General features: G+C 36.9%; 4 protein-coding genes across 6 annotated transcripts; 3 read left to right on the top strand and 1 right to left on the bottom strand.

Annotated features, from left to right (window-relative positions):
- Positions 1–8,015: 8,015 nt before the first annotated feature.
- Positions 8,016–10,164, top strand: LOC110700899 (uncharacterized mitochondrial protein AtMg00810-like). Its single transcript, XM_021878480.1, has 3 exons — positions 8,016–8,576; positions 8,668–8,917; positions 10,160–10,164. Exons 1-3 carry the CDS (start codon positions 8,016–8,018, stop codon positions 10,162–10,164), a joined length of 816 nt encoding a protein of 271 aa, XP_021734172.1.
- A 1,004-nt stretch (positions 10,165–11,168) lies between these two features.
- Positions 11,169–12,684, top strand: LOC110700900 (ABC transporter A family member 10-like). The gene is made up of 5 exons (XM_021878481.1): positions 11,169–11,174; positions 11,224–11,257; positions 11,340–11,459; positions 11,777–11,895; positions 12,275–12,684. Exons 1-5 carry the CDS (start codon positions 11,169–11,171, stop codon positions 12,458–12,460), a joined length of 465 nt encoding a protein of 154 aa, XP_021734173.1. The 3' UTR covers positions 12,461–12,684.
- On the top strand, positions 12,349–17,194 carry LOC110700558 (ABC transporter A family member 7-like). Its single transcript, XM_021878112.1, has 13 exons — positions 12,349–12,439; positions 12,678–12,710; positions 12,789–12,951; positions 13,039–13,164; positions 13,263–13,346; positions 13,688–14,049; positions 14,181–14,381; positions 14,532–14,641; positions 14,780–14,864; positions 14,997–15,125; positions 15,342–15,447; positions 16,300–16,388; positions 16,645–17,194. The coding sequence occupies exons 3-13, from the start codon at positions 12,837–12,839 to the stop codon at positions 16,942–16,944; spliced, it is 1,707 nt and encodes a 568-aa protein (XP_021733804.1). The 5' UTR covers positions 12,349–12,439; positions 12,678–12,710; positions 12,789–12,836; the 3' UTR covers positions 16,945–17,194.
- Positions 17,195–17,310: 116 nt separating this feature from the next.
- LOC110700557 (ABC transporter A family member 2-like) lies at positions 17,311–23,084 on the bottom strand. Of its 3 annotated transcripts, XM_021878111.1 has the most exons (16): positions 22,299–22,816; positions 21,313–21,544; positions 21,044–21,225; positions 20,733–20,918; positions 20,538–20,633; positions 20,268–20,450; positions 19,839–19,998; positions 19,515–19,741; positions 19,197–19,314; positions 19,023–19,099; positions 18,841–18,930; positions 18,607–18,750; positions 18,229–18,510; positions 18,061–18,141; positions 17,789–17,965; positions 17,311–17,662 (listed from the first exon to the last, which is right to left on the bottom strand). In XM_021878111.1, exons 1-16 carry the CDS (start codon positions 22,656–22,658, stop codon positions 17,402–17,404), a joined length of 2,856 nt encoding a protein of 951 aa, XP_021733803.1. In that variant the 5' UTR covers positions 22,659–22,816; the 3' UTR covers positions 17,311–17,401. The 3 variants fall into 3 exon arrangements, with proteins under 3 accessions (XP_021733803.1, XP_021733802.1, XP_021733801.1); XM_021878110.1 differs by having other exon boundaries at positions 18,229–18,750; positions 21,044–21,174; positions 22,299–23,084; XM_021878109.1 differs by having other exon boundaries at positions 18,229–18,750; positions 22,299–23,083.
- Positions 23,085–26,071: the final 2,987 nt, after the last annotated feature.

Raw genomic sequence — 26,071 nt, forward strand, 5'->3', positions numbered from 1 at the left:
CTGCATAATCAGAATCACTGTACCCAGTGACCAAGCATTCCTTACCATTCCCGTACACAAGACCAATATCAGCTGTCCCTCTCAGGTAGCGAAAAATCCTTTTCACCCCTTGCCAGTGTTCCCTCCCAGGTCGAGCCATAAACCTGCTTACAACACTAACAGCATGCGCAATATCCGGCCTAGTACAGACCATAGCATACATCAAACAACCAACCGCGTTTGCATATGGAACTCTAGACATATAAGACAACTCCTCCTCTGATTGAGGTGACATAGACAAAGACAACTTACAACTAACAGTAGTTGGCGTACTTATAGGCTTCGATTTTTCCATCCCAAAACGAGACAGAATCTTTTCAATGTAGCTTTTCTGAGTCAAGAAAAGCTTACCTCTAGCCCGATCCCTGTAGATCTCCATACCCAAAATCTTCCTAGCTGCACCCAAGTCTTTCATGTCAAACTCCGAGTTAAGCATCTCCTTTAATCTAGCAATATCAGATTTATTCTTTGTGGCAACCAACATGTCATCAACATATAACAAAAGATAAATCATGGAACCATTATCCAGCTTACTATGATACACACAGCAATCATATGAATTCCTGTCAAAACCTTGTGAAACCATAAAAGAATCAAACCTTTTGTACCACTGTCGGGGGATTGCTTAAGTCCATACAATGACTTTAGCAATCTGCAGGCATAGTGTTCCTTTCCAGGAACTTCGAATCCTTCGGGCTGCTTCATCAGAATCTCCTCCTCCAAATCGCCATGAAGGAAAGCCGTTTTAACATCCAACTGCTCCAGCTCAAGATCAAAATGTGCTACAATTGACAATAACACACGGATAGAAGTATGTCGAACCACAGGTGAGAATATCTCAACAAAGTCAACCCCTTCTACCTGACTGAACCCCTTAGCAACTAGCCTAGCCTTAAAACGTATTTGCTCAGTTTCCGACAACCCTTCTTTCTTCTTGTAAATCCATTTACAACCCACAAGCTTCCTCCCTTCCGGTACCTTTACCAGTTCCCACACTCTGTTCTTGTAAAGAGACTGCATCTCTTCACCCATTGCGGCAAGCCATTGCGCAGACTCACTACAACTAATTGCTTGTTTATATGTGGCAGGTTCAAATGACTCTACATCATCAGCTACACTCAATGCATAACCTGTCATCGCATCAACACAGCAATTTCTTCCCTCCATCTCTTCAATCAATCTAACAGGCTTCTTGATAACTCGTTTAGGCATCTCAAGAATGGTGTCAGGTTGACTAGATGACCCCTGATTAGATTGCTCCACCTCATCCCCAGAGTTAGAATGAGTAGGAGTAATCTCAGGTTCAGGAGTACCCGGCACTGGAACATCAGCATCATCATCAATATATTGTACCCGAGGTAAATCAGCAATGGTAGACTGATGTACCTCAAGTACCCCATCTGTCTGTAATAAATTGTCTCCTTCCCTTCTCAAATCTGAAATCTCTGCATTTTTAATTGAATACATGGTGTTTTCATCGAAAGTAACATCCCTACTAAGAATGACCCGACCCTCCGAAGGTGAAAAAATTCTAAACCCCTTCACACCATCCCCGTACCCAACAAAACACCCCTTCTTGGCTCGTGGATCCAGCTTACCCTCAATAACATGATAATAAGCAACACAACCAAAAATCTTCAAATTCGAAAAATTAGGCAGCTTACCACTCCAGATCTCAAACGGAATTTTGGAATCAATTCCAGAATGAGGACCCCTATTAATGACATAACAAGCTGTTAACACAGCTTCACTCCAGTACCTCCTCCCAAGCCCTGCATTAGAGAGCATGCATCGAACTCTCTCTAGCAGTGTCTGATTAACCCGTTCTGCTACACCGTTCTGCTGTGGTGTCTTCCTGACAGTATGATGCCGACCTATACCCTCATCTGCACAGAACTGATTAAACTCGTCTTTGCAAAACTCTAGCCCATTGTCCGTTCGTAGCTTCTTGATCTTCCTTCCTTGTCGATTTTCCACCAAAGCTTTCCATTGCTTGAAAACTTTGAAGGCCTCATCCTTTGACTTAAGCAACCTAAGCCATGTGTATCGGGACTTGTCATCAACAAATGACACAAAATAGTGGTAACCTCCCATACCTTCAACTCTAGATGGACCCCAGCAATCTGAATGGATGTAATCGAGCACTGCATCAGTAATGTGAGCACCCTTGCTGAACTTTGACCTGTGTTTCTTACCAAACACACAATGCTCACAAAATTCAAGGTTGGCAACCTTGACCCCGGATAGAAGACCCCTCTTGGACAATAGCTGCATCCCCTTCTCCCCCATATGACCAAGCCTCATGTGCCAAATCTTAGTCATCTCCTGGTGAGATACAGATGCGCAAACCGCAGAACTAGGCAGTGTAACACCCTCAAAAACATAGAGGGTGTTCCTTTTGATACCCTTAAGTACCAACTCAGAACCTCTGAAAATACACAACTCCCCATCTGAAAACACACCATTGTACCCCAATTCATCCAGGGTACCCAATGAAATCAGATTCTTTCCTAAAGCAGGAACATGCCGTACATTAGTCAAAGTTAACCTCCGCCCATCAACAGTCCTCAACCTCATGGAACCAATACCTGTGACCTTACATGGAGCATTGTTACCGACTATAACCATACCCCCATTGCGAGGTTCATATGTATCAAACCAATCTCGACGTGGACACATATGGAACGAACACCCCGAATCTAGAACCCAGTTATCAGATAAATCATCAGACCTAGCAGAACTGACTAATGCTAAATCTTCCTCTGAATTATAGCTCTCATTCGGTTTCTCTTCAACTACAGCAGCCTGGGACTTGTTTTTCCTCACCGGACAATTATTCCTAAAGTGACCCGGTTCTTTACAGTAATAACATGTTTTAGTAGTAGTTTTACTAGATCCATCCTTGCCGTTTCCAGCACCCGACCCAGCATTGTTCCCCTTGTTAAACCCCTTATTCTTTTTAGACTTTCCGGACTTAACAAATAACCCACTACCATTATCCCCATTATCACTCGTAGCTTTCATTCTGAGTTCCCTAGTATGAAGTGCTGCCTTCACTTCTTCTAAGGTTATAGAATCCTTACCAACAACAAAAGACTCTACAAAATTCTCAAAGCTAGACGGTAGAGATACAAGTAAAATCAACGCAGCATCCTCATCATCAATTTTAACATCTAAATTACGTAAATCAAGCAAAATAGAGTTAAGTTTTTCTAGATGTTCCCGTAAGGAAGTACCTGACTGCATCCGGAGGCTAAACAACCGCTGTTTCAGTAATAATTTGTTGGTCAACGACTTAGTCATATACAATGACTCCAGCTTCAGCCACAATCCAGCCGCCGTTTCCTGATCAGCAACCTCCGTGATGATTTGATCATCAAGACTAAGTAATATGGTAGAGTGTGCCTTCTCTTCCATAACTTCTAACTGCGAGTCAGTCGGTCCGTCTCCTGACTCCGAAGTAGTACTCTTTGGAGCCAACGGACGCCATATCTGCTGTTGTTTTAACAGAGCCTTCATCTTAATTTGCCATAGCCCGAAACTATTTTTCCCGGTAAACTTCTCAATTCTTATTGTTGAATCTCCTGCCATTGTTATCTTCAAGAAACTCTCCAAGGATTGAACCTGAGCTCTTGATACCAATTGTTGTGCGACAGCGGAAGCAAAGGTCGTAAACAAACAAGAAAACAATAAAGAAATTCAATGCAAACAATAAGAACAACACCAAGAATTTACGTGGTTCACTATCGATGTGATAGCTACGTCCACGGGCACCGAGATCGAATGATTTCACTATAAACTGCAAAGATTACAAAGATGATTCTTGTATTTCTCAAGAACGGCTCTCACTCTCTCTCTCTTAACCCTAATACTAATATTAGGGAGGTTTTATATTAATCCCTAAAATAAAAGATACTTGGGCAAAAAGATAACATAAAAGATAACTTTAAATCGTAAAATCCGCGTCTCCGCATTTTTCCTTCTCCGCCCGGTCAGACCGGGCAAGGTCTGCCCGATCGGGCGCGAGAAGAAAACTCCATACGAATGCTTCAACGTATCCAACCCCCACCGCCCGGTCAGACCGGGCAAGGTCTGCCCGATCGGGCGAAGGCTCGCCCGGTCGGGCGAAGGCTCGCCCGGTCGAGCGCGAGAGCAGCTTCTTCAACGAATTTGCCAGGCACCTCTTCTTCTTCCGCCCGGTCAGACCGGGCAATGTCCGCCCGATCGGGCGGACAAAGCTACGAAGTACGAGTCACCTAATATACTTATCAACAAAACTTTTAGTTTGTTATTAGTTTTGTAATATTCTAGAAAGCTGTATTACAGTTGTATAAATTCATAGCTAGTGACTCTGATGTTAGCTAATGAATTCATTTCTAATTTTCTGGAATTAATAAAAATTCTCTCCTCTTCTTCTCTCTAAAATGCCTTCTAATTTTTGTACTGAATTCTCTCAATTTAGAGAGAATTAACATGGTATCAGAGCATTAGAGATCTGCTTTTCGATTTGATTTCCGCATTTTTCATTTGATTTGTTTTGAAAATTACAAAACAATTTGATTCTGATATTTTTTTTTATTTTGATTACTCAAGAAGAGTATAATTTCTGTCCTAAATTCGAGCTCAAGAAGAGTTCGATTTCATCTACTTTGATAAAGTTTCAAGAGGAATCTGTTGAATTTCTACTCATCAATGGCAGGATCAAATGTTCTACCATTGATGCAAGATCCTTCAAGCGTTTATTTCATTCATCCTTCAGAAAATCCAGCAAATCCTCTGGTTTCTGAGAAGTTTAATGGTGAAGGTTATTCTGAATGGAAGAGAGGTATCATTTTGGCTTTGGCAATTAAAAATAAGGTCTGTTTCATTGATGGATCCTTACCTCGACCTTCTGATGTTACTAGTTCTGAGTATAGAGCTTGGGATAGATGTAATTCCATGGATATGTCTTATTTGCTTAGATCTTTAGACACAGGTCTAGCTAAGAGTGTGTTGTTTCTTTCAACTGCTAGAGAAATCTGGAAAGATCTTGAAGATCGTATTCTGTTACTTCTGGACCTCAATTTTATGGTTTACAGCAGAATTTAAGTGAGATATCTCAAGGTGATAGCAGTATTGCTGATTTTTTCACCAAGTTGAAGGTGATTTGGGATGAACTGAGTAGTGCAAGTCCAATACCAGCCTGTAATTGCAGAGGTTGTACTTGTAATTCGACTCAGCAATTTTTGAAGATTCAGTAAGAAGAAAGGTTGATTCAACTATTGATGAAGTTAAATAACAAGCACAGTTCAGTTAGAACTAATATTTTGATGATGAATCCCTTGCCAAGTATTTCAGTGGCTTACAGACTTCTGATTCAAGATGAGAAACAACAACAGATGACTTTTCAGAATGAAGAAAGAGCAATGGCATTTGCTGCAGCTGAAGGAAGGAATTACACTGGGAATCTTGGTTACAATAAGAATTTTAGGCACAAGTTGGTAATTGGGTCTGATAACAACAAATTTGCTGCTGCACAGAAAAAACAATTACTCTTTTGTGAGCATTGCAAGATTGGTGGACATACTATGAGTAGATGCTGGAAATTACATAGATATCCTCCTAGTTTTGGTAACAAAGGCAAAGTCAAGAAGTTTGCTGCTATTGCTCAAGGAGAGGATGATGATGATAATGTCAGGCATATAACAGCAGACCAATATCAGCAATTCCTTGAATACTGCAAGAAATCTGAAGTTGAGCAAACTGAACAGCATACTGCAAATGTGGCAGGTACTTGTTTAATCACTTGTTCTAATTCAAAATGGATAATAGACAGTGGTGCCACTGATCATATTTGCAGTAACTTAGAGTGGTTTGTTGATTATTCTGTGTTTGATAAAAGTGTCAAAACTATCACTATTGCTGATGGGAAGAAGGCTGAGATAAAACACATAGGTGATGTCAAGATTGGAAATGGTATAATCTTGAAAAATGTGTTGCATGTTCTAGGATTTCAGTTTAATCTGATTTCTACTCATAAGCTATGTAAAGATTTGTCTTGTGATATTATTTTCACACATGATAAATGCATGATTCAGGATCATTCTCAGAGATTTACACCGGTTCTTGGTAAGCTAGATTCTGGCTTATATGCAGTTTCTGATAAAGTTGACATAGAGAATAAGGAGTTCTGTATGGAGAAGGAGTCTGAAGCTCTTGTATCAGTAAATGATGAAGTTAAACTCTGGCATTTGAGGATAGGACATCTTCCTTTTGAGAAGCTACATCTAGTCAATAAAACCCTGCCTACAGTAGGAAAGAATTGTGATGTTTTGTGTCAAGTTTGTCCTAGAGCAAAACAAGCTAGAAAATCTTTTCCTATTAGTGTTTCTAAGACTAGTGAATGTTTTGAAATCATCCATGTAGATGTATGGGGACCATATAGAGTAAAAACTCATGACAATTGTACTTATTTTCTTACAATTGTTGATGATTTTTCAAGGAACACTTGGACATTTTTGATGAGAAATAAAAGTGACTCAGTTGATATTCTGTCCAATTTTATAATCTTTGTTAATACACAATACAATTTGAAGGTTAAGTGTATTAGGACAGATAATGCAAAAGAATTGTGTGAAGGAAGAATTCTAAGTGTTTATCATGGGAATGGGATAAAGCATCAGAAGAGTTGTGCTGATACACCTCAGCAAAATGGAGTAGTGGAGAGAAAGCACAGGCATTTACTTGAGACTGCAAGGGCACTTTATTTTCAGTCTAGGTTGCCTGTCAAATTTTAGGGAGAGTGTTTGTTAACAGCTTCCTATTTAATCAATAGAATGCCCCTGAGTTCTATTGATTCTGAAATCCCATATGAGAGACTTAATAAGGTCAAAGTTGATTACAGTCATTTGAGAGTGTTTGGTTGTCTTGGTTATGTTTCCACACTCAAGACTAATAGGTCTAAATTTGATTCTAAAGCTGTTCCTTGTGTTCTGGTTGGATATCCCCCTAATCAGAAAGCTTACAAAATGCTAAACCTGGAAACCTCTCAGATTATTATTTCTAAAGATGTGAATTTCCATGAAAAACACCTTCCCTTTCACCTTTCCACAACCCTTAACAAACCTGATCCTATTTTTCTACCCTCAAACACAAACCTAAATCTGGATACTTCATTTGAATATCCTGATGTCTTTTCATTTCCTCAAACTGAAACACATTCTGACACTGAAACACAATATAGCATATCTGAAACACATTCTGAAACCATTTCTGAACCTGAAATACAAACTCCAATCAGACAACCCACAGATACAGTCTCCATCCGTATTTGAAACCCTAACACCACTAGACAATCTTCTAGACCACATGTCACCCCTGCCTGGATGAAAGACTATGTCTGTCCTGTTCCACCTGGCAGACATTGGTGTAATATTGTTTATTATGATGAGCTTCCTGTTGCTCAAAAGGTTACTGTGTCTGAGATGGCTAAAGTTGTTGAACCTGTTAGTTTCCTTGAGGCTTCACAAGATCAGAGATGGGTTGAAGCTATGCAAAGGGAAATAGATGCTTTGACAGCTAATCAAACATGGGTGCTTACTGATTTGCCTAAAGGAAAAAAGGCAATTGGCTGCAAATGGGTGTTTAAGGTCAAGTTAAAAAAGGATGGCACAGTTGAGAGATTCAAGGCAAGATTGGTTGCTAAGGGATTTACTCAGAAATATGGGATTGATTACCAGGAAACTTTTTCTCCAGTTGTTAAGTTACCTACTGTAAGGTGCTTAATTTCAATTGCTGTCAGCAATAAATGGGTGATACATCAACTGGACATTAATAATGCATTTCTGCATGGTGATTTGACTGAGGAAGTTTACATGAAAGTTCCTGAAGGGGTGCCTAATCCTGATAACAAAGTCTGTATTTTAAAGAAGTCTCTTTATGGGTTGAAACAGGCTAGTAGGCAATAGTCTGCTAAGTTGACTTCTGAGCTTACTGCTATGGGATATGTTCAATCAAAAAATGATTATTCTTTGTTTCTCAAAGATTCTCAGGCTTCAAAGACCATTATTGCAGTATATGTTGATGATATACTGATTACTGGTCCAGATGATACTGAAATACAGACAGTGAAAAACACTCTTCATCAAAAGTTCAGCATTAAAGATTTGGGTGAGCTGAATTATTTTCTTGGGATAGAGGTGTCCAGGCTTGCTACTGGTGTGGTTCTTACACAAAGAAAGTTCACAAGGGAGTTATTAGCAGACTGTGAACTTGATGTATCTAGAGTTGCTAAAACACCACTACCAGTTTCTATGAAGTTGAGTTCTGATGATTCTGCCCCTTATAGTGATCCTGCTAAGTACAGATGTTTGGTTGGGAAGTTGAATTTTTTGACTTACACTCGTCCAGATTTGTGTTATGCTGTACAAACTTTGAGCCAATATCTACATAATCCTACTGTTTCTCATTTTAAAGCTCTGCATCATCTTCTTAGATATGTGGCTTATACAGCTGCAGGGCATCATGATACAGTCTACTACCAAGCTTGTTCTGCAAGGGTATTCTGACTCTGATTGGGCAGCATGTTCTGATACTAGAAGATCAGTCACAGGGTTTGTTATGCTCTTAGGCCAGAGTCCTATTTCCTAGAAGTCCAAGAAACAAGGGACTATTTCCAAGTCATCTTCAGAAGCAGAATACAGAGCCATGGCAGCTGCTGCTTCAGAAATAACTTGGTTAGTCAGGTTGCTGCAGGAACTAGGAGTTCCTAATTTGGGTCCTATTCAGCTGAAATGTGACAATCAGTCAGCAATCCACATTGGCAAGAACCCAGTTCATCATGAAAGAACAAAACACATTGAACTTGACTGTCATTTTACAAGGGAAAAAGTGCTGGAAGGTTTGATTGGGTTGGTTTATGTGCCAACCAAGGAGCAGTTAGCTGATGTGTTTACAAAAATTTTAAGCATCCCTCAACATAATCAGATTTTGTCCAAGCTAGGCATGATTGATTCTCAATCACCCACTAGCTTGAGGGGGGGGGGGGGTTATTGGAGTATGTACTGCAGCTGCTAGTCAAGATCAGCTCATCACTGCCTTGGTAGCCTGCTTACTGCACACAGTTGATTTAGAAGGTGTGCCATGTCAGCAATCCGAAGACTCAAGCATTCTTGCCAAGTCATCAATCCGAGCATAGCATTACAAGTCAGCTGGAGTTCTAACAAATTCTGTTATGCAATATAACAGAATTTGTCCTGTTCTGTAACAAACTTTTAGTTTGTTATTAGTTTTGTAATATTCTAGAAAGCTGTATTACAGTTGTATAAATTCATAGCTAGTGACTCTGATGTTAGCTAATGAATTCATTTCTAATTTTCTGGAATTAATAAAAATTCTCTCCTCTTCTTCTCTCTAAAATGCCTTCTAATTTTTGTACTGAATTCTCTCAATTTAGAGAGAATTAACACTCTCTCCTTCCGCACTTTTTTTTAGAATAGTTATGCTACAACTTATCACGTAAAACTGTGTAACAAAAGAAAAGGGCATGCTATTATGTAGAGGGCTTATCCCACAAGAAAATTAGTTAAGTTATCCTATACAAGAAGAAAATAGCTATGTGCACATGTGCTAGTGATTAAATTTGGAAAGAAAAAGGGTGTAAGGTCAAATTATGATCGTTATCCTATTAATAATGAACACTCATCCTTTCTTTAGGCTTTTCCTACGGAGTATTATACTGACTGAACTATCTCTCTCTCTCTTTTTTCCAAATAATATTTGTAAATTCCCATTCATAGTGTTTTTTGAAATATATATATGAATATATGATTCTTAGAATAAATGAACTTACCATACTAAGTAGGTTAAGGTACATTGCAAGAAAGAGAACTAGAAAGTTATTCCGCTTGAAGAATCTAAATCGAAAACGCAACCCTATGATCATTGTGAATAATGAAACAAGGAACGTCATTATAATCTCCCATGCGAGCCAGGAAAGCCAGTAGGCAGTATCATAAAGCCCCATGATATTCATTGCCTGTCAAATAAAAACAGTGTTATTATGTCAAAAATGTGTTTTTGCCTCTCAGTTTTAAACTACGGTCATAGGGCAATTCTTGTAATGTCTTTTTTATCATTTCAGGATAGGTGACAATTCTTTTTCGAAAAAGTACAATCAGATATTGTAAAAAAGTCATTGTAATGTCTTTTTTATCATTTAAAGCTATTTCCTTGGCCACTGATTTTTTAATTTTTATATTGAATAATTTCTTGTCCGTAAAAAAGTACAACAAATCATAAACAAGCAATTTGTTAATCATATATAAACTGCTGATCTTTTAAGTTTTTTAATTTTAGGAAGTTGATCGTATCTAAGAGAGGAGGAAATATAGAGACAATACAATTTAAACAATCAGATATTTGCTGGGCTGGTTTAAGATCTATAGGTCATGGAGATTTCAACGCACGGACGTGCCGGCTTTGCTACACAGGCTAATGCTTTGTTTAGAAAGAGTCTTACTTATCAGGTATGTGCTCTCCCTTATTTTATTCATGGGAGCGTCTGCATTACCAGCAACATCATTGGAACTTCCATGATAAATTGATAATGGATGCATGTGACTAGTTTTAAGATAATATGCGCGCCATTTTTGTGTATTATTTTATTAATTATTCTCACATTAATTTAAATTAATATATATATTTTTTTTTAAGGTGAAGTGAATATGGTCTAAGCGTGCCTTTATTTATTTTATATATAAAAATAACATTTTAGTGTACATTTTTCATTTTTGGAAGAGTATAAAAGTTACATGTCATGAATTCAAATGGGAGAAAAATGTTATATCAAGATAATCAGATATCTTCCATTTAGTATAGAATATATCAGATGTAAAGATAAGGCAGAGATAATAATAAGTTAATTAAGTTTTTGAATACACAACCAATCATATTAATGATGAAGGTTGAAAGCAATTTTTTTCCCTCTATTGATGTATTTTTGGTTTTGAGCATTTGATTTTGTAATGCAGAAACGAAATAGGACACAAAACCTCTGCCTTTTAATGACTCCGCTGGTAATAGTAGTATTCTTTGCAACTGTGGAGCATTATATGAGGACATTGACTGAGTCTAGCGAGAGTCTAAGGGAGATGGAGGTAAGGAACCCTGTCCCTTGGCCACCAGCACTGAAAATTCCACCTGAAGCCCAATTCTTCATTCCCTTATCCGACTGGGAAAGGTATCACAATTTCTCCTAGTATTAGTGTGTGTAGATCTTGTATACTCCTTATTGCTTATATTTCAATTTGTTATGTTTTCAGAAGTAAAATGCATGGAAGGATTAAAATTGTGGCGGAACAGCTCATCTGAAATAAACAAGGAAGTATACAAAGGCAACGGAGCGAACAAACAAAACAAGATTGATAACAATTTCGGTGCAGGTAGTATGATTTATTGATTTAACACATTTTTGCTGCTGTAATAGACCTAAATTACTCTAACTCAATATTTTTTTTATATAAGTTAAGACTCCTTAGGTTTCAAAAATTATGAATCAGTTTAATTTTGTTCATAAAATGTGTACTTACATAAAGCAAAAGTAAGATCATCAATTCTTGTATGAGGATAGAAGTCATATAAGATATAACAAGCAAACAACTATACCTAAGAGTATTCTTTTTTTTTTTTTTTAAGATGATAAGTCTTAAGTAGTGATAAGAAATTAAGAATCTATTTTTGTTGGTTTACATTGTGGCAGCACTTGATTTCTCGGATACCAACAAAGCTAACTTCAATGTGACTCTTTGGAGCGAACCAAGTAGAGCTAAATCCGCGTCTTCTTTTAATTTTTCTCGTTTGCCAAGGTTAGTGAATATGGTAAGGCTCCACACATTCTGTTTCCAAAAATTTTACCCTTTGTGTTTAACATCAAGATTGATTGGGTTATCAAGCTTTTCATGCTAACAAACCATAAAAGATCTAAGAATTTTGATTTAGTGGTGCTATTAGCATAGGGTTATGATATTTGATAATTATCAAAAAGTTATAACAGCAATTTATGGTTTGAGGTTTGAACTACAAAGCACATTATTGAGCTGTGGTTTGGTTTCATAAATAATGGAAATTGCACCTAAACTACAAACCGCCCAAAAAAAAAAAGGTTTGGTTTGTGGTTTGGTGCAGTCTGAATACTCTGAACATCCCTAATTTCTTCTCAAACGCTAAATCTAATTGGTAAGATGATGTGCATGTGCAGGCATCCAATGTGTATCTGCAGGCTTTGCAAGGATCTGGTACCCAGATACTGTTTGAGTTCATGAAAGAAGTACCAACCACACTTAGAATAAGTGCTTTGTTAGCAGCAGTTGTGGATTTATTGTTGCGTATGACAACTTTTGGACTACTTCTGTTTCCAGTTACTGTAAGTATGCTAGTGTTTTAAAGAATTACCAGTGGTTATGCTTGAATGCTCCATATATATTTTGTAGACAATGCTACTATGAAGAGTTGTTTCCGGAAGTAGTATATTTTAATAAAAAAAGAGGGCTGGTACACCACACACAAACAGTAGAAAGAAAATTTGCATGATTTTAGTAATTACACTGTATTACAGTTTAAAGATGTGATCAAGTACAATTATATCATTTACTTCTTTGCAGGTGCATCAGCCCTCCTGAAATACTGTATTTTGTGTATGTGGTCTAAACAAACTGACTATACTGCTTAAGCAGATTTCTACATGCTAACTCAAAGCATGGCTTTGTAATCAGGTCTTAGTAAGCTTGATTGTGTATGAAAAGGAAAAAAATTTGCGAATCATGATGAAAATGCACGGACTTTGTGACACAGCATATTGGGCGATTACTTATATATACTGCCTTTTTGTTTCTCTTCTTTTTGTACAATTCTTTCTCATTGCTGGCAAGTTATCAGGTAAGCATATCATCACTTTTCGTTTTGAATCTCACCCCATTCTATGTCTTATTAGTTACAGCAGTAAATGCGCTTAAAATTTTACAGGTTTATATTTCTTCACCAAAAATGACTACATTGTACAATCTATGTTCTATTTCGTCCATGTAAACTGGCAGATTTCATTTGCATTTGTGATTGCTGCTCTTGTGCCTACAGTGAAGACTGCTCAAGGTTTGATTATCACAATTCCATTTACTAATTTGTTTGAATTGTTAATTTCTTCTACTCTATAAGTTATTTATGATCATGCTTGTGTTGTCCCTTTTCAGTGATTTGCTCGACATTCATGATGCTATGTTGTATCATTGCATTTTATGTTGTCACAAAATTTTTTGAATCTTCTGATTTTTCAAGTAAGTAAACTCTACGGGATCTCCATTTCTCTCGGGTATGTATGTGCTCCTTTTTTATGTTAGTACAAGTATAATACATGTTCATCCCGTTCCTGCCTCTAGGAGTGAAACGAAATTCCTAAAAATCAGCTAAGAATGAAATTTCCTTACTTTTGTCATTTAAGTGTTTCAAATAATATGCCTAGAAATAGTTGTCTCAATGATGATCTGTATTGGTTTCAAATTTGTTTACTCAAACTGTGCCTTTTACTCTACCATGTTAGTTGCAGCTGCTAACATAAAACTCAATTTTGAAGCATTTTGATGTTGTACTAAGTATTTGTATAATTCTGATTGTCCAGGTAAAGCCATAGTCTTAGTTGAGATGTTTCATGGGTTTGCACTGTACCGAGGAGTGTACGAATTCCAAAAATATGCTTCATTTGCTAGGAGTGGTGCTGCTGTTGGAATACAGTGGAAGAACTTAAATGACCCAGGAAATGGGTTGAAAACAGCTATGACCATCATGATGGTTGAGTGGAAGGTTATGCTTTTGTTAGCTTATTATCTTGACCAGGTTGTATCCACTGGGAGTGGCAGGACTAAAAGTCCATTATTCTTCTTACACTGCTTGAGAAGGAAACCTAAATTCCCACAGCAAAATATGCAGAGATATACTTCTCAACTATCCTCTTCAAATGATCATAATGATGTGGCCCAAGAGGTATTAATTTTAATTCATATTGATAAGCTTCTTTATCGATGCCATCAGCTGTCAATGATCTGGATTATTGCGCCTTTGTTTTTAAACGAAAAATTGCCTTGTTTAACAATTGCATTTCTGTCTTCTGGCAGAGACAAAAGGTAGAACAATTGATGCAAGAAGGAAGCACAAGCCACACGGCTATCTGTGACAATATCAAGAAGATTTACCCAGGAAGAGATGGAAATCCAGCAAAGGCTGCAGTTAGAGGGTTGTCTCTTGCTTTAGCAAAGTCAGAGTGCTTTGGCATGCTTGGTCCTAATGGTGCAGGAAAAACTTCATTCATCAGTATGGTCAGTACAAATCTACTGTAATACTGTTTATCTATGTTGTGTTTGTAGTATTATCCTTTCAAATGGATGTAATGATAGGATAATGTGTGTCAGATAATATTCTCGAGCCATAATTTTTTATGGGGTTTAACTTCTAATACATCTGAACAGATGATTGGTCTCACAGATCCAACTTCAGGCACTGCATACATTGAAGGTTTAGACATAACAACTTCCATGGATGATGTATACACTTGCATGGGAGTTTGCCCTCAGTTTGAGTAAGTGTGAATATTGCCCTTTTGCTTTAAAAGTTTGATCAGTTGCTCATTTTTCTTGGATAATGGCATTTCACTACCTTTTGTCTCTCACGTTCTGTAGTTAAAGTCTTGAAATTTTAATATATTTTGCACCTGCAGCCTACTGTGGGAGACACTTACTGGAAGGGAGCATCTATACTTTTACGGTAGACTTAAGAATCTTAAAGGTTCTGTATTGACACGGGTACTTCGCTTGTTCTCTTGGAAAAAAAAAAAATATGGCATGTCATTGAATGCATACCGTAAGTAGTTAATAATGTTTCATGTTGCCTTCTTTACAGCAAATAACACTTTCCCACTCCATTCTATTGTTTAGACAGTTGAAGAGGCTCTCAAAGATGTTAACTTATTCCATGGTGGTATTGCTGACAAACGTTCTGGCAAATATAGTGGAGGCATGAAGAGAAGGCTCAGTGTTGCAATTTCACTAATCGGCGATCCTAAGGTTTCCTATAAGAATTTTGCATTCCTGGCCTCTTTTGTTTATATTGCCGATTGTTCAATTTTATCATGATTTACCTTGTCTAAGATAAATTTTCCTCCCAATAATGGATTTCTGTCCGTACAATTTTTTAATGTTCACCTATCCTATCCATTGTAATATGCTTGTGTATTGGTCCAAAGGTTTTATCCTAATACCACTATTTTGGATCTTTGGAAGATTGTTTACCTGGATGAACCAAGTACTGGATTAGACCCAGCTTCCAGAAATAGTCTATGGAATGTGGTGAAGCATGCAAAGAAAAATCGAACAATTCTTCTCACAAGTGAGTAATCTAGTTCTACTTTACAGCCATTAATTTCTTAGGACTTAGTTTTATTATTATTATACATATACATAAAAAAAATTATCTATCTACTCTAAAGATAATCACTAGTCTCAGAAGCAGTTAGAACCACTGATTTCTTAGGACAGTACTTAAGGGGGAAATATACTAGTGTATCAGCCTGATTGACGTAATATGCACATCAGGTGGCATTTTCGGTAAATGTATCAAAGTGCTTGTGGTATTTTTATAACTTTACACGGATGGTGGTCACACGGACGTTTGCACTGAAATTTGTTGACTAACGGCCAAGTTAGTCAAACCAGTAACGATATTCTCTGCCGTTTCTTCACTTCACTTTACCAAACTGATTGCCTGGGTCTGGCTCGTACTTAAGTCTGTTAAGCAATTAGAAGCTTCAAGAAATACTATAGCTACTAGTTTCTATACATTGTGGAATATGATAATAATCTTGACATAATAGTAGACCAGGGCACATCATCTTTGTATTGAGTTACTCAAAACTATTAGGAAATGGACAGTGATAATAGAAGCTATGTACGTCACATTGCTGACATTACGCAATTTTTTTCATTGGCTGCATCTGTTGAACTCTCTTTTTTGAGCGATCAATTTAATAAATGAAGAATAAAAAAAATAAATCAATGCTTACAAAAGCGATATGATAACAAAAGCGATCAATTTCTTTTTTGAGCTCGACTGTTAATTTAATAAATGAAGAATAAAAAAAATAAATCAATGCTGCCCTTTCTTCTTGGAAAGGTATATCTCAAAGTAAACTAGTCAACTTAAGATGTGGCTAATTCTGACAGTTTTTGTAATATATGTCAGCTCATTCAATGGAAGAGGCTGAGGCTCTTTGTGATAGACTAGGAGTCTTCGTTGATGGTGCTTTGCGCTGTGTAGGAAATCCAAAAGAGGCAAGTTTCATAGTATTAATTAGTGTTTCATTGCAACTTAATTTTATTATTTCAATATGTTTTAGTTTGAGTTGGATTTCATTTCAGTACAGTTGAATTTTCTTAAGTTTAGCAAGTTGAATTTAGTTCAATATATATATATATATATATATATATATTTTTTTTTTCCTTTTTCCCAACTATTCCTGTTCTAATCGTGTCATTACAAAATTATAAAATTGTTGGTTTCTTTGCTTGTATTGATGGTGTATGACAGCTGAAGGCTAGATATGGAGGTTACTTCATCTTTACAATGACTACAGTGCAAGGGAATGATACAGAGGTGGAGGACATGGTACTAAAACTTTGCAACAATGCTAATAAAACCTACTATTTGGGCGGTACTCAAAAATTTGAGCTGCCCAAGCATGAAGTCCGCCTAGCTGATATATTCCAGCTTGTTGAGGATGCCAAAAGTAGGTTTTCTGTTCAGGCTTGGACTCTGGCTGACACCACCCTTGAGGATGTCTTCATCAAGGTCACTCGTCAGGCTCAAGCTGTTTCGTCTGATGAGTAATTCTTCTTACCATCTACATGTTTAAGCTCTAATTTGACTTCTTTCTTTACATCTTCAAATAGAGAAGTATTAGGTATCAATGTTACCAGCTGGTAGTGTAACATGCTCAGCTATTTTTCCCTGTTAGGTGTAGTATTTTTTGTAATGGTGGTGTTGTATATAGCCTAAGTTGTAGTAAAAACAGTTCATTGGATGTGACGACAGTTTTGAGCTGCTCCACATTTATAGTAACATAAAACCAAGGTTTTTATGTATTGATCTAATGAAGCGATTTTAATCAACAGTGAATGACAGTGTAGGCGTTATTGACTAGTCTGCGACAAAATGTTTTCATACTAGTTCTGGTGCAAAATGACAATAATTTGCTCTAAGAATGACAAGTCCTTGTGATGATTAATTGACTATAGTCTTACAGAAAATCTGTCAATTTACACGGTTACTAAGGATCATAATTTGCCTATGAATCAAAGCAATTTTCTGACAGTTGACTAGGATCAATCACCCTTCCCACAACTCCCTTTGGCTGCCCCAAGGACCTTGGGTGAACCACAGGGAGGGTCGGCTGTACATTTGAAGGAACTGGCCTCTCAGCTGAATGTCCTGAAATGCAGAGTGCGCCTGAATCATTCTGTTCCCAATGTACTTCGACCATAATGCCTTGAGGATTGTCTGCAGTCTCTGATCCAGGAACCGCCACGTACTTAGCTCCCACAGGTATCTGCATTTCTATGAAACTTTTTAGTGCCTAAAAATATAATTTCTAAAATGAATAATAATCTTCAATTGGATCATTGATAAAAGTTTTCAGATTTGGAAGAACCGTCTTGATTGTAATTGTACTTGCCTGAACAAGTGCCCCAGATGATAGAGTAAGAGTCTCCATTCGTCCCTCAGCTGCAGCAGTTTCCAACTCTGCCTGCCTTGCAATATTCAGAAAAACTTCTTCCAAAGTCGTCAAACCAAGTTGAATGTCTGATACACCAAATTCTTGCTGTCTATCTTGGAGCTCTCCAAGGGTTCCCTAAAAAAAAAGCCCTTGAAAATTGCTTGCTATTGGAGGGCAAGTTATGGAGTTTGTAACGATGTATCTTAACTCATTGAATCAAGGGTGCTTACCACCAAAAGGGGCTCTTTCTCACGGGGGATTACAAATGTAAGAAATGCATTGCTCTCCTCCTTCGGAATGACTGCCAAATGCTGTAAAAACCGTGCATGAAACAAGTTACTTCTGCAAAGAGAGAAAAACAAGCCCTTTAAAAAATAATATGTAGTACTGTAACTTACATGTCTAAAGAAACTCTTCACTGTCTCCTTGTGAGCTGAATTTGTTGCTGAGTTTCCATTTACAAAGCTCAAGTTAGCAACAAAACCAGTGCCAAATCGCGACTTTAATCTAATTGAAGTTCCAATACAGCGGAGTCTCCCCTTGGCCATGATACCTATGCGATCCCCTAATATATCAGCTTCTTCCATTGAATGTGTTGTTAGAATGACAACCTTTCCCCTCTTTGCATTTTCTATTATGTCCCATACATGCCTCCTGCTTATTGGATCCATACCTGTAGTCTGCAATTCGAACAAAATATCAGTTGTAAATGCTTCAAAACTTTCTTGGAAGTCTGACAATGAAATTAGCTGACTAACATTACTACTATATTTTACCGGTTCATCCAAAATCACTAATTTTGGGTCGCCAAGGAGAGCAGATGCAACACTAAGGCGTCGCCTCATTCCTCCACTGTAACTTCCAGCTCTCACTTTGGCTGAATTTGTTAGTCTCACTTCCTCCAGAGATTTCTTTACAGCCTTATTTTACACACAAAAATATATAAGCTCTTCACACAATGTAACAAATCAGGCATGTAGGAAAGTTCTGCATCAAAGTCTACGAAAAACCTCTTTAGTTGATGCAGGCGGTAGGCCTTTTATTCTAGCAAACAGCTGCAGATGCTCTTCACCAGTCAGTTCATTCCAAAGAACGTCAAACTAAGAGAAATAGCAGAAAAGTATTAGAGTCGAATCTCATTTTATACTTTACAAGTTTACAGCATTGTGATAGGGCCATAAAAAAGTATTACCTGAGGACATAGACCTATAATTTTTCGAATATTTGACATTCCAGCTGAATTTCTGATGGAATTTCCATATATCAAAGCTGTGAATTCGATAAGTCATAGTAGAGATCGTCGATCAAAAATCCTTCTTAAACAAGAAAGTCTAAACAAAGTAAAAATTAATCAGACAGGTTATACCATCTCCTGCAGTCACTGAGGTTATGCCAGTCAAACAATTGATTGTAGTAGTCTTTCCTGCTCCATTTGGTCCCAAGAGACAAAAGAGTTGATCTGTAGGCAAATTTACATATAAACCCTGATAAAAAAACAAGCTGAAAGTAGTCAGAAAATTTAAGTGAAAAGAAATACATTCTGCAAATTAAAGTTTTCTCTTCAATCCCTTTATGTATGCCAAAACTCAATGATTACATTTTGTTCATTTAATTGTCATCATATAACTAAGGGTAGAAATCGGCTAATAGTTTCTTTGGAGTTGAATGTCTTGGAGTATGATACCTTGATGGCATGGAAAGGATCAGTCTTTTGACACTTACAGCAGCAACCAATGCTAAACTTTCCAGGATATATCTTCACTAGACCACGAATCTGAACAGCAATGTTAGAATCAATTTCATTTGATTTCATTTGCTGCTTCACAACAATTTCCTCCTCAAGCACATCCGTGTCATCTGGAGTAATATCGACATATGCAGAATCAGAATTGCTGCAGCCACATAAACCACCTGATCAAAGACACAATCATGGGAAAAAGGTCAGAAGTTCTTTTTACCAACTATACTATGAGATATACATATCAAAAGGAAACTCAAGTTTTTGTACCTTGAGGCTTATTTTCCCCTTTCCCTATCCAGTACCTCAGGTTCAGAAAGTATAATAATGATTTCCTCGTACCATTGGGACTAGGCATTACATTATCCAAGTACAACGCCAAAATAAACCAGAACACAAAAGTATATAGGAGCCGTATGTAGATATCATTCTGCATAAGGATACAAATGATAAAAGGAAAAGATTCAGAGAGCATTTAGTCTATACCTGCATAAAGCTGAACAAAAGCACAAAGATCCGGCCTATTTCTTACAAAATACATGTTTTTATAATCTTTGGAACAATATTGCCTTTAACTTACTTATGCATCATATGTACTCCTTTATTGGTGTATAGAAAAGACACCAATCTAGTCATGTAGTAAAAACATGTAATTATATTGAAAGTTAGAAACTATACTTTCCAGCAAATAAAACATACCATTGTAAAGTAACAATCAGATTGACCAGCGGGGCACTTCACTCGTTTACTCCAGCTGATCACAGGGATATTATGTGATTCAACTGCATCGTTGAGCATTTCGAGGGCATGGGATAGCAGAGCTGGTGGCAGAAAATATAATTTGCGAGATTTCTTAGAGGGCTCAGCTGCAAGAGCTGCAAACTGCAACATCAAATTTGTGCATTAAAACACATAGGGTGATCAGAAGTACTACAAATTTCTGGTCTATAACTTAGAACACTGAAGTACCTGTGAAATGATTCCAATCAGAAAAATCCAGAACCCGGCTCTATATGCAGAAGAAGTCTTGCCAAGAAAAGCAGATAGCAGGAAGGCAAAACCGGTCTAGTATAAAAACATATCCAAACCAAATGAGAGAAAATTCAGAGAAAGAAACAACAAAGGATGAATTGAAAGTTGGTGTATAAGAGATACGAAATGTACCATATTCAACTGAAAAAGGAAGAACAGAAAAAACAGTACTGCAAAACTATTATGCAAGAAGAATTGAAACTGTAATATCATTCCAGAGAGTATAATACAGAGCGATGAAATTAGTATGACAAAGGTCTCCCAAACAAGCCACGAGAGCCAATAAGCAGAATCGTAGAGTCCCATTATATTCATGGCCTGAGAAACCAGAATATCAGTAAGAGAAGAATCAATGCATTATCAGATTATCAGAAGCTAAAAAACTCGAGTTTCAGACTTTTACAATCGAGTTATTTCCATCCTCAGCAAGATTAGAGTGTTACCTGACGCAGTTTCAGTTCCTTCTCCAGGACAATAGAGCTCATTTGAAACACGAAAGGAAACATGGAAACCGTGAAGAAGAACAACGGAGCAATTAGTCCATAGGCAGTAAAGGATCTATCTTCAAGAGTTTCTGCAGGATGTGGAAATTCCTTCAATCCGACAGTCCAGCTAAAACTTTGATCTAAAGCAAAGATGTTCAGAATGTAAGACACATTTCAGATATCATAAAATGTCAGACTGTCAATGTTACAGAACTGCAGATGATCACCTGCTAAAACTGATCTAGCGAGTTCACGTTCAACAGCAATTTGAAGTGGTATTTGAAACTTCATTACAGGAGTTTCAATGTTGCCACTTTTTTCTGTTGTTGTATAGTTAGTTTGGATTCCATAGCCCATAACAGTAGCACTTTTCTCAACTAAATGCAGGGCTGCAGGACAGCGTGAGGGATCGCGAAAAAGCCAGGCATCAACATCAGCTGGTGTTCTAAATGATATAACCTGGATGTTCATACATATACACAATGAACATTTTAAGAAAAAGTCTAATGTAATTTCATAGTCACCTTCAACATTCAGCTACATAAGTCCTCCCTTTATAATTTTTCATCTTTCCTGTGGTACGAAAATAATATCTATTTCTAGGCATGACTATTTTCATCCGAATTGAAATTATTTTAACTGATTTAAAGACGAGCACCATGTGACAAACATAATGTACTGAACTACTTTTTTTTTTTTTGAGGGGAAATGTACTGAACTACTTGTTTAAGCTGTTGACTACATAAAAGGTTAAAAAAAATAAATTAAAAAATACACTAATTAATCAAAGCAAGCTCCTTTCTTTACCTTTCATTCCATTAATCTATTCCTTTCTTTTCCTATATAATCCTTTAAAAATCAAAGCAAGCTCCAAATTTCAAGAATTAAGGTACAAAAAACCAAACAATAATTTCAACTCAAATTCCCCAAAAACTTGTTAATTAAAGCACCCTTTCAATCTATATTACATTTCTTTTTTTTTTTTCATGCACATAACTTCAACCATACCATCTCAATTAAAATGAAAAAAATTATAAAAATTGAAATTTATACGAGTAAAATACAAATGTAAGCAAATCGAAAAAGATTCCACATATACATAAACGAAAATATATAAATAGTGAAAAAATCAAAGTGTTTCATCTAAAAATTATCTTGGTAAAAACAAAAGAAAAAGACGGTAAAAAAGTAAGTGTATTATAATTAAACCTACCTTGTGGGAGGGAATAGGACGTCCAGGATTACTAGCCATGATACGAGACACAATATCTTGTGCCTTGTCACTAGAATCGCCACTCCACACGAAGTCATAACACGGCCGTCGAATGTGGAACTTGGTTTCACACGGCGGAATAGACGGCGAGACAACCGCCTTCGGGTCCCTAACCTCCGGCTCAGAAGGTGAATAACGGCTAACCTTGTCGACGGCGAAAAGAAACAAAAGGAAGATGAATGGTGCAACAAGTTGTAAGAATGAGGAGCGCTTGCTCCTCATTGCTAACCATAAGTTCTTCTTTACAAGTGCATTTACTTGTTGGATCATCAATGGGAACCCTCTTTTTAGTGTCCCCATTTTTTGTGTGAAAAGGGACTTTATGTTGGGATGTTAAGTTTTTTGGGTTTTATCTTTTATTATAGTCTAATAAGTTATGAGTACTTGTTTCAAAAAAAAAAAAAAAAAAAAATAGTAGTTATGACTACTTGTTACTTCCGTCCACATGTAATCTTCTTATTTGAAAATATTGACTGTAAATTTGAATGTGTCAAAGTCAATATTTGATAAGATGAAGAATTAGTGATTTAATGTGTGCATCGTAAATAAGGAAATATCTGATGAGTAAATGATGGGTTACTAATACAATGAACTAAAATCACAAGCAAAACGCGTGAGGGTTGTAATTTGTATAGGTGATTTTGGAAAGCATTCCTGATTTGGTAATTTTAAAAACGGAAATTTCACTAAATGCCACTGAGCAATTTAAAAATTCACCTAATGCTATCGGACTTTTCAGAATTCACCAAATGCCACCCATTTTTTAAAAAATTCACCCAGTGCCATTAATGACCAACGGCCGTTAACTCCGTTAGTAATTAGGGGTTAATCATGACACGTGTCATGACATAATTGGACCATTTATCTTAATTCATAAAAATTTTAAAAAAAACAAAAAATTTAAAAAAAAAAAACCCCAAAATTTTCCCAGCCACCCCGACTACCGCCAAACCGTAACCCCTCCCCTCATCTCGCCGGAAAACGGCCGGTCACCACCGGAACCACCAACAATCGGCCGCCCGACCATGTAGCTCCCCACCTGACCCACCGCCGACCCCCAAAACCACCCACGCTGCTCGTCCCGACCCCAAAAACCCTGCTCCCTCACTGCCACCACAGCAACTCCACCTCCAAGCACCACACTTCCCCCTTTGCTACACCTACACGCACCACCACATCAGCCACGATTAGCACCACCCAGCTCCCTTCGCTGCTCCCACGCGCACCAATTGGTCCAAATCCTCAACCCCGATGCACCGCCACTTCACCGCCACCACTACAAAACCCATTTGGGTTTCGGGTTCAACCCAGAAATCCCATTTTCATTCTAGGGTTTTGGGTTTTCTGGGTTAATTCGATTTTTGGTGGTTTAAGGTGAGGGAATGGGGTTTATAGGAGTCGGAAAATAGGGGAGGGGGTGGTTTCGAGGTTGCGGTGGTCGGGAAGGGGTTGAATCAGAACCGTTGCTCGTGAAGGTGGAGGTTGGTTGTGGTTTTCGCGGGTTAAGGTTAGATTGGATGGGTGGCGCATCAGGTAGGGGAGGTCAGAGTAACAATGGGTGGGGGTCGGCGACAGCGGGTGATCCCGACTCCGGCAAGTCGGTTTCTAGGCTGGGGAGAGGTGAGTTGCGTGAAGGGAGGGGGAGAGGGATAGGGAATGGTGGTGAAGGTGGTTCCGTTGGTGATTGGCTGTTTTCCGGCGAGATGAGGGGAGGGGCTAGGGTTTGGCGATGGTGGAGGTGGCTGGGAAAATTTTAGGTTTTTTTTTAAAAAATTTTTTTTTTTTTATTTTTTTAACTTTTTTTGTTTTTTAAATTTTTATGAATTAAGATAAATGGTCCAATTATATCATGACACGTGTCATGATTAACCCCTAATTACTAACGAAGTTAACGACCGTTGGTCATTAATGGCACTGGGTGAATTTTTTAAAAACTGGGTGGCATTTGATGAATTCTGAAAAGTCTGATGGCACTTGGTGAATTTTTAAATTGCTCAGTGGCATTTGGTGAAATAGCCGTTTTAAAAACTGAACCTGTTCATTTCTAAGAGTACTCACTCACTAGTCACTACTCACTACTCAGTCTATTGCCAGCAATCGATTGCTACATATAACTGATTTTAGCTTTACTTGTTTTTATCGATTTACTAGAAGTTACTTTTTTTTTTTTGGTGTTCCATCCGGTTCACCCTTTGGCCTTATCCGGATTCGGGGATCAGTTCTGGGTGGTTAGGTTCCAGTCTCCTCCCGATTGTTGTTGCGGGGGATCGAACACGGGTCCTCCTCACCAAGTGTAGTCCCAATCACCACTACACCAACAACCAATTGGTTACTAGAAGTTACTTCTATTTACTAATAGTGGACTTTTTTCCAATTTACAGCTTAAATCGCTGTTAAATTTACCACAATTTAAGGTATTTATCATTTTGCCACTTTTTAAGGAAAATTTGAAAAACTATTACACTAAGGGCCTGTTCTCTTCCGTTGAAATTCAGTTCAGTTCAGTTCAGTTCAGCTCTTAATTTACGTCTAATGATATTGCTAATGATATAAAGCCAAATTTCATTCTTTTAAGCTCTTATTACAACGACGACGACAACAACAACAACAACAACAACAACAACAACAACAACAACAACAACAACAACAACAACAACAATATAATAATAATAATAATAATAATAATAATAATAATAATAATATTATTATTATTATTATTATTATTAACAATAATAATAATAATAATAATAATCAATAAGTAATAAATAATAATAATAATAATAATCAACAATAAATAATAATAATAACAATAATAATTGAAATAATAATACTAATAATAATAATCAATAAATAATAATAATAATAACAATAATAATAATAATAATACTAATAATAATAATCAATAAATAATAATAATAATAATCATCAATAATTAATAATAATAATAATAATAATATTAATAATAATATGTACATTTGTATATACACATATGTATAGTAATAAATAATCAATAAATAATCAAAGATCACTAATCCGTAGTTAAAAAAGTTCAGTTCAGTTCAGTTCAGTTCAGTTCAATTCAGTCAATCGGAACATGCCCTAAGAAAGTATTGATATTAGATCTTTGTTGATAATCTTAACTCTTAAGATATTTGGATTTTTATTTATTTTTCATATGGAGGCATATACTTGTACAGTTGTACTTTGTATATTCTAACTGATTGGAGCTACAAGTACTTTACATGTGAATGGTCAATAAGTATCAAATTTGGGCTTGGTAATGGTACATGTCAATTGACAATTGTCATGGCCGCATGCACATGAAATGAGTATAGTCTGTGTACTAGCTTTAATTTGTATTTATGTTACAACAGATTCAATGTGACTTGCATGTAAGTATGTAATAAACATGTTTGGTTCTATTAACGTATTGAGGTACATATCAAACAGGTCATGTGTCATCACTGTCATGTCTCAAAGTTTAAACATTTCGTGACAATTTAAGTACTAGTACGTAAAAATTCTTTTAAAAATTATATAAGTTGATACTCAAAATTGCACAAAGATTTTGTTTTTGCATGTCACAAATATTTGAGAAATTGCTTAGATTTTAAAGGAATTAGGAATTATGCATACAGTATACTACATTCATCCTATATTAATTCAATAACTTTTAAATTGGGAAATAGTGATGATTTTTCTTCATGCAATGT

The sequence above is a fragment of the Chenopodium quinoa genome, unplaced genomic scaffold (assembly GCF_001683475.1).
Source record: "Chenopodium quinoa cultivar QQ74 unplaced genomic scaffold, ASM168347v1, whole genome shotgun sequence".
NCBI lineage: Eukaryota > Viridiplantae > Streptophyta > Magnoliopsida > Caryophyllales > Amaranthaceae > Chenopodium > Chenopodium quinoa.

Excerpts from the sequence above, each read along its gene's own strand:
- LOC110700899 (XM_021878480.1), top strand. The coding sequence starts at position 8,016 with ATGGGATATGTTCAATCAAAAAATGATTATTCTTTGTTTCTCAAAGAT. Across the intron at positions 8,577-8,667 it reads ACCAAGCTTGTTCTGCAAGG|AAGTCCAAGAAACAAGGGAC; the intron begins GTATTCTGACTC and ends CCTATTTCCTAG.
- LOC110700900 (XM_021878481.1), top strand. Across the intron at positions 11,258-11,339 it reads CCCTTATCCGACTGGGAAAG|AAGTAAAATGCATGGAAGGA; the intron begins GTATCACAATTT and ends TTATGTTTTCAG. Across the intron at positions 11,896-12,274 it reads TGCCAAGGTTAGTGAATATG|GCATCCAATGTGTATCTGCA; the intron begins GTAAGGCTCCAC and ends GTGCATGTGCAG.
- LOC110700558 (XM_021878112.1), top strand. The coding sequence starts at position 12,837 with ATGATGAAAATGCACGGACTTTGTGACACAGCATATTGGGCGATTACT. Across the intron at positions 13,165-13,262 it reads TACAGTGAAGACTGCTCAAG|TGATTTGCTCGACATTCATG; the intron begins GTTTGATTATCA and ends GTCCCTTTTCAG. Across the intron at positions 15,448-16,299 it reads TCGAACAATTCTTCTCACAA|CTCATTCAATGGAAGAGGCT; the intron begins GTGAGTAATCTA and ends AATATATGTCAG.
- LOC110700557 (XM_021878109.1), bottom strand. The coding sequence starts at position 22,658 with ATGGGGACACTAAAAAGAGGGTTCCCATTGATGATCCAACAAGTAAAT. Across the intron at positions 19,999-20,267 it reads CTGATTGTTACTTTACAATG|AATGATATCTACATACGGCT; the intron begins GTATGTTTTATT and ends ATCCTTATGCAG. Across the intron at positions 19,315-19,514 it reads ATCCTTTCCATGCCATCAAG|GGTTTATATGTAAATTTGCC; the intron begins GTATCATACTCC and ends TTTTTTTATCAG.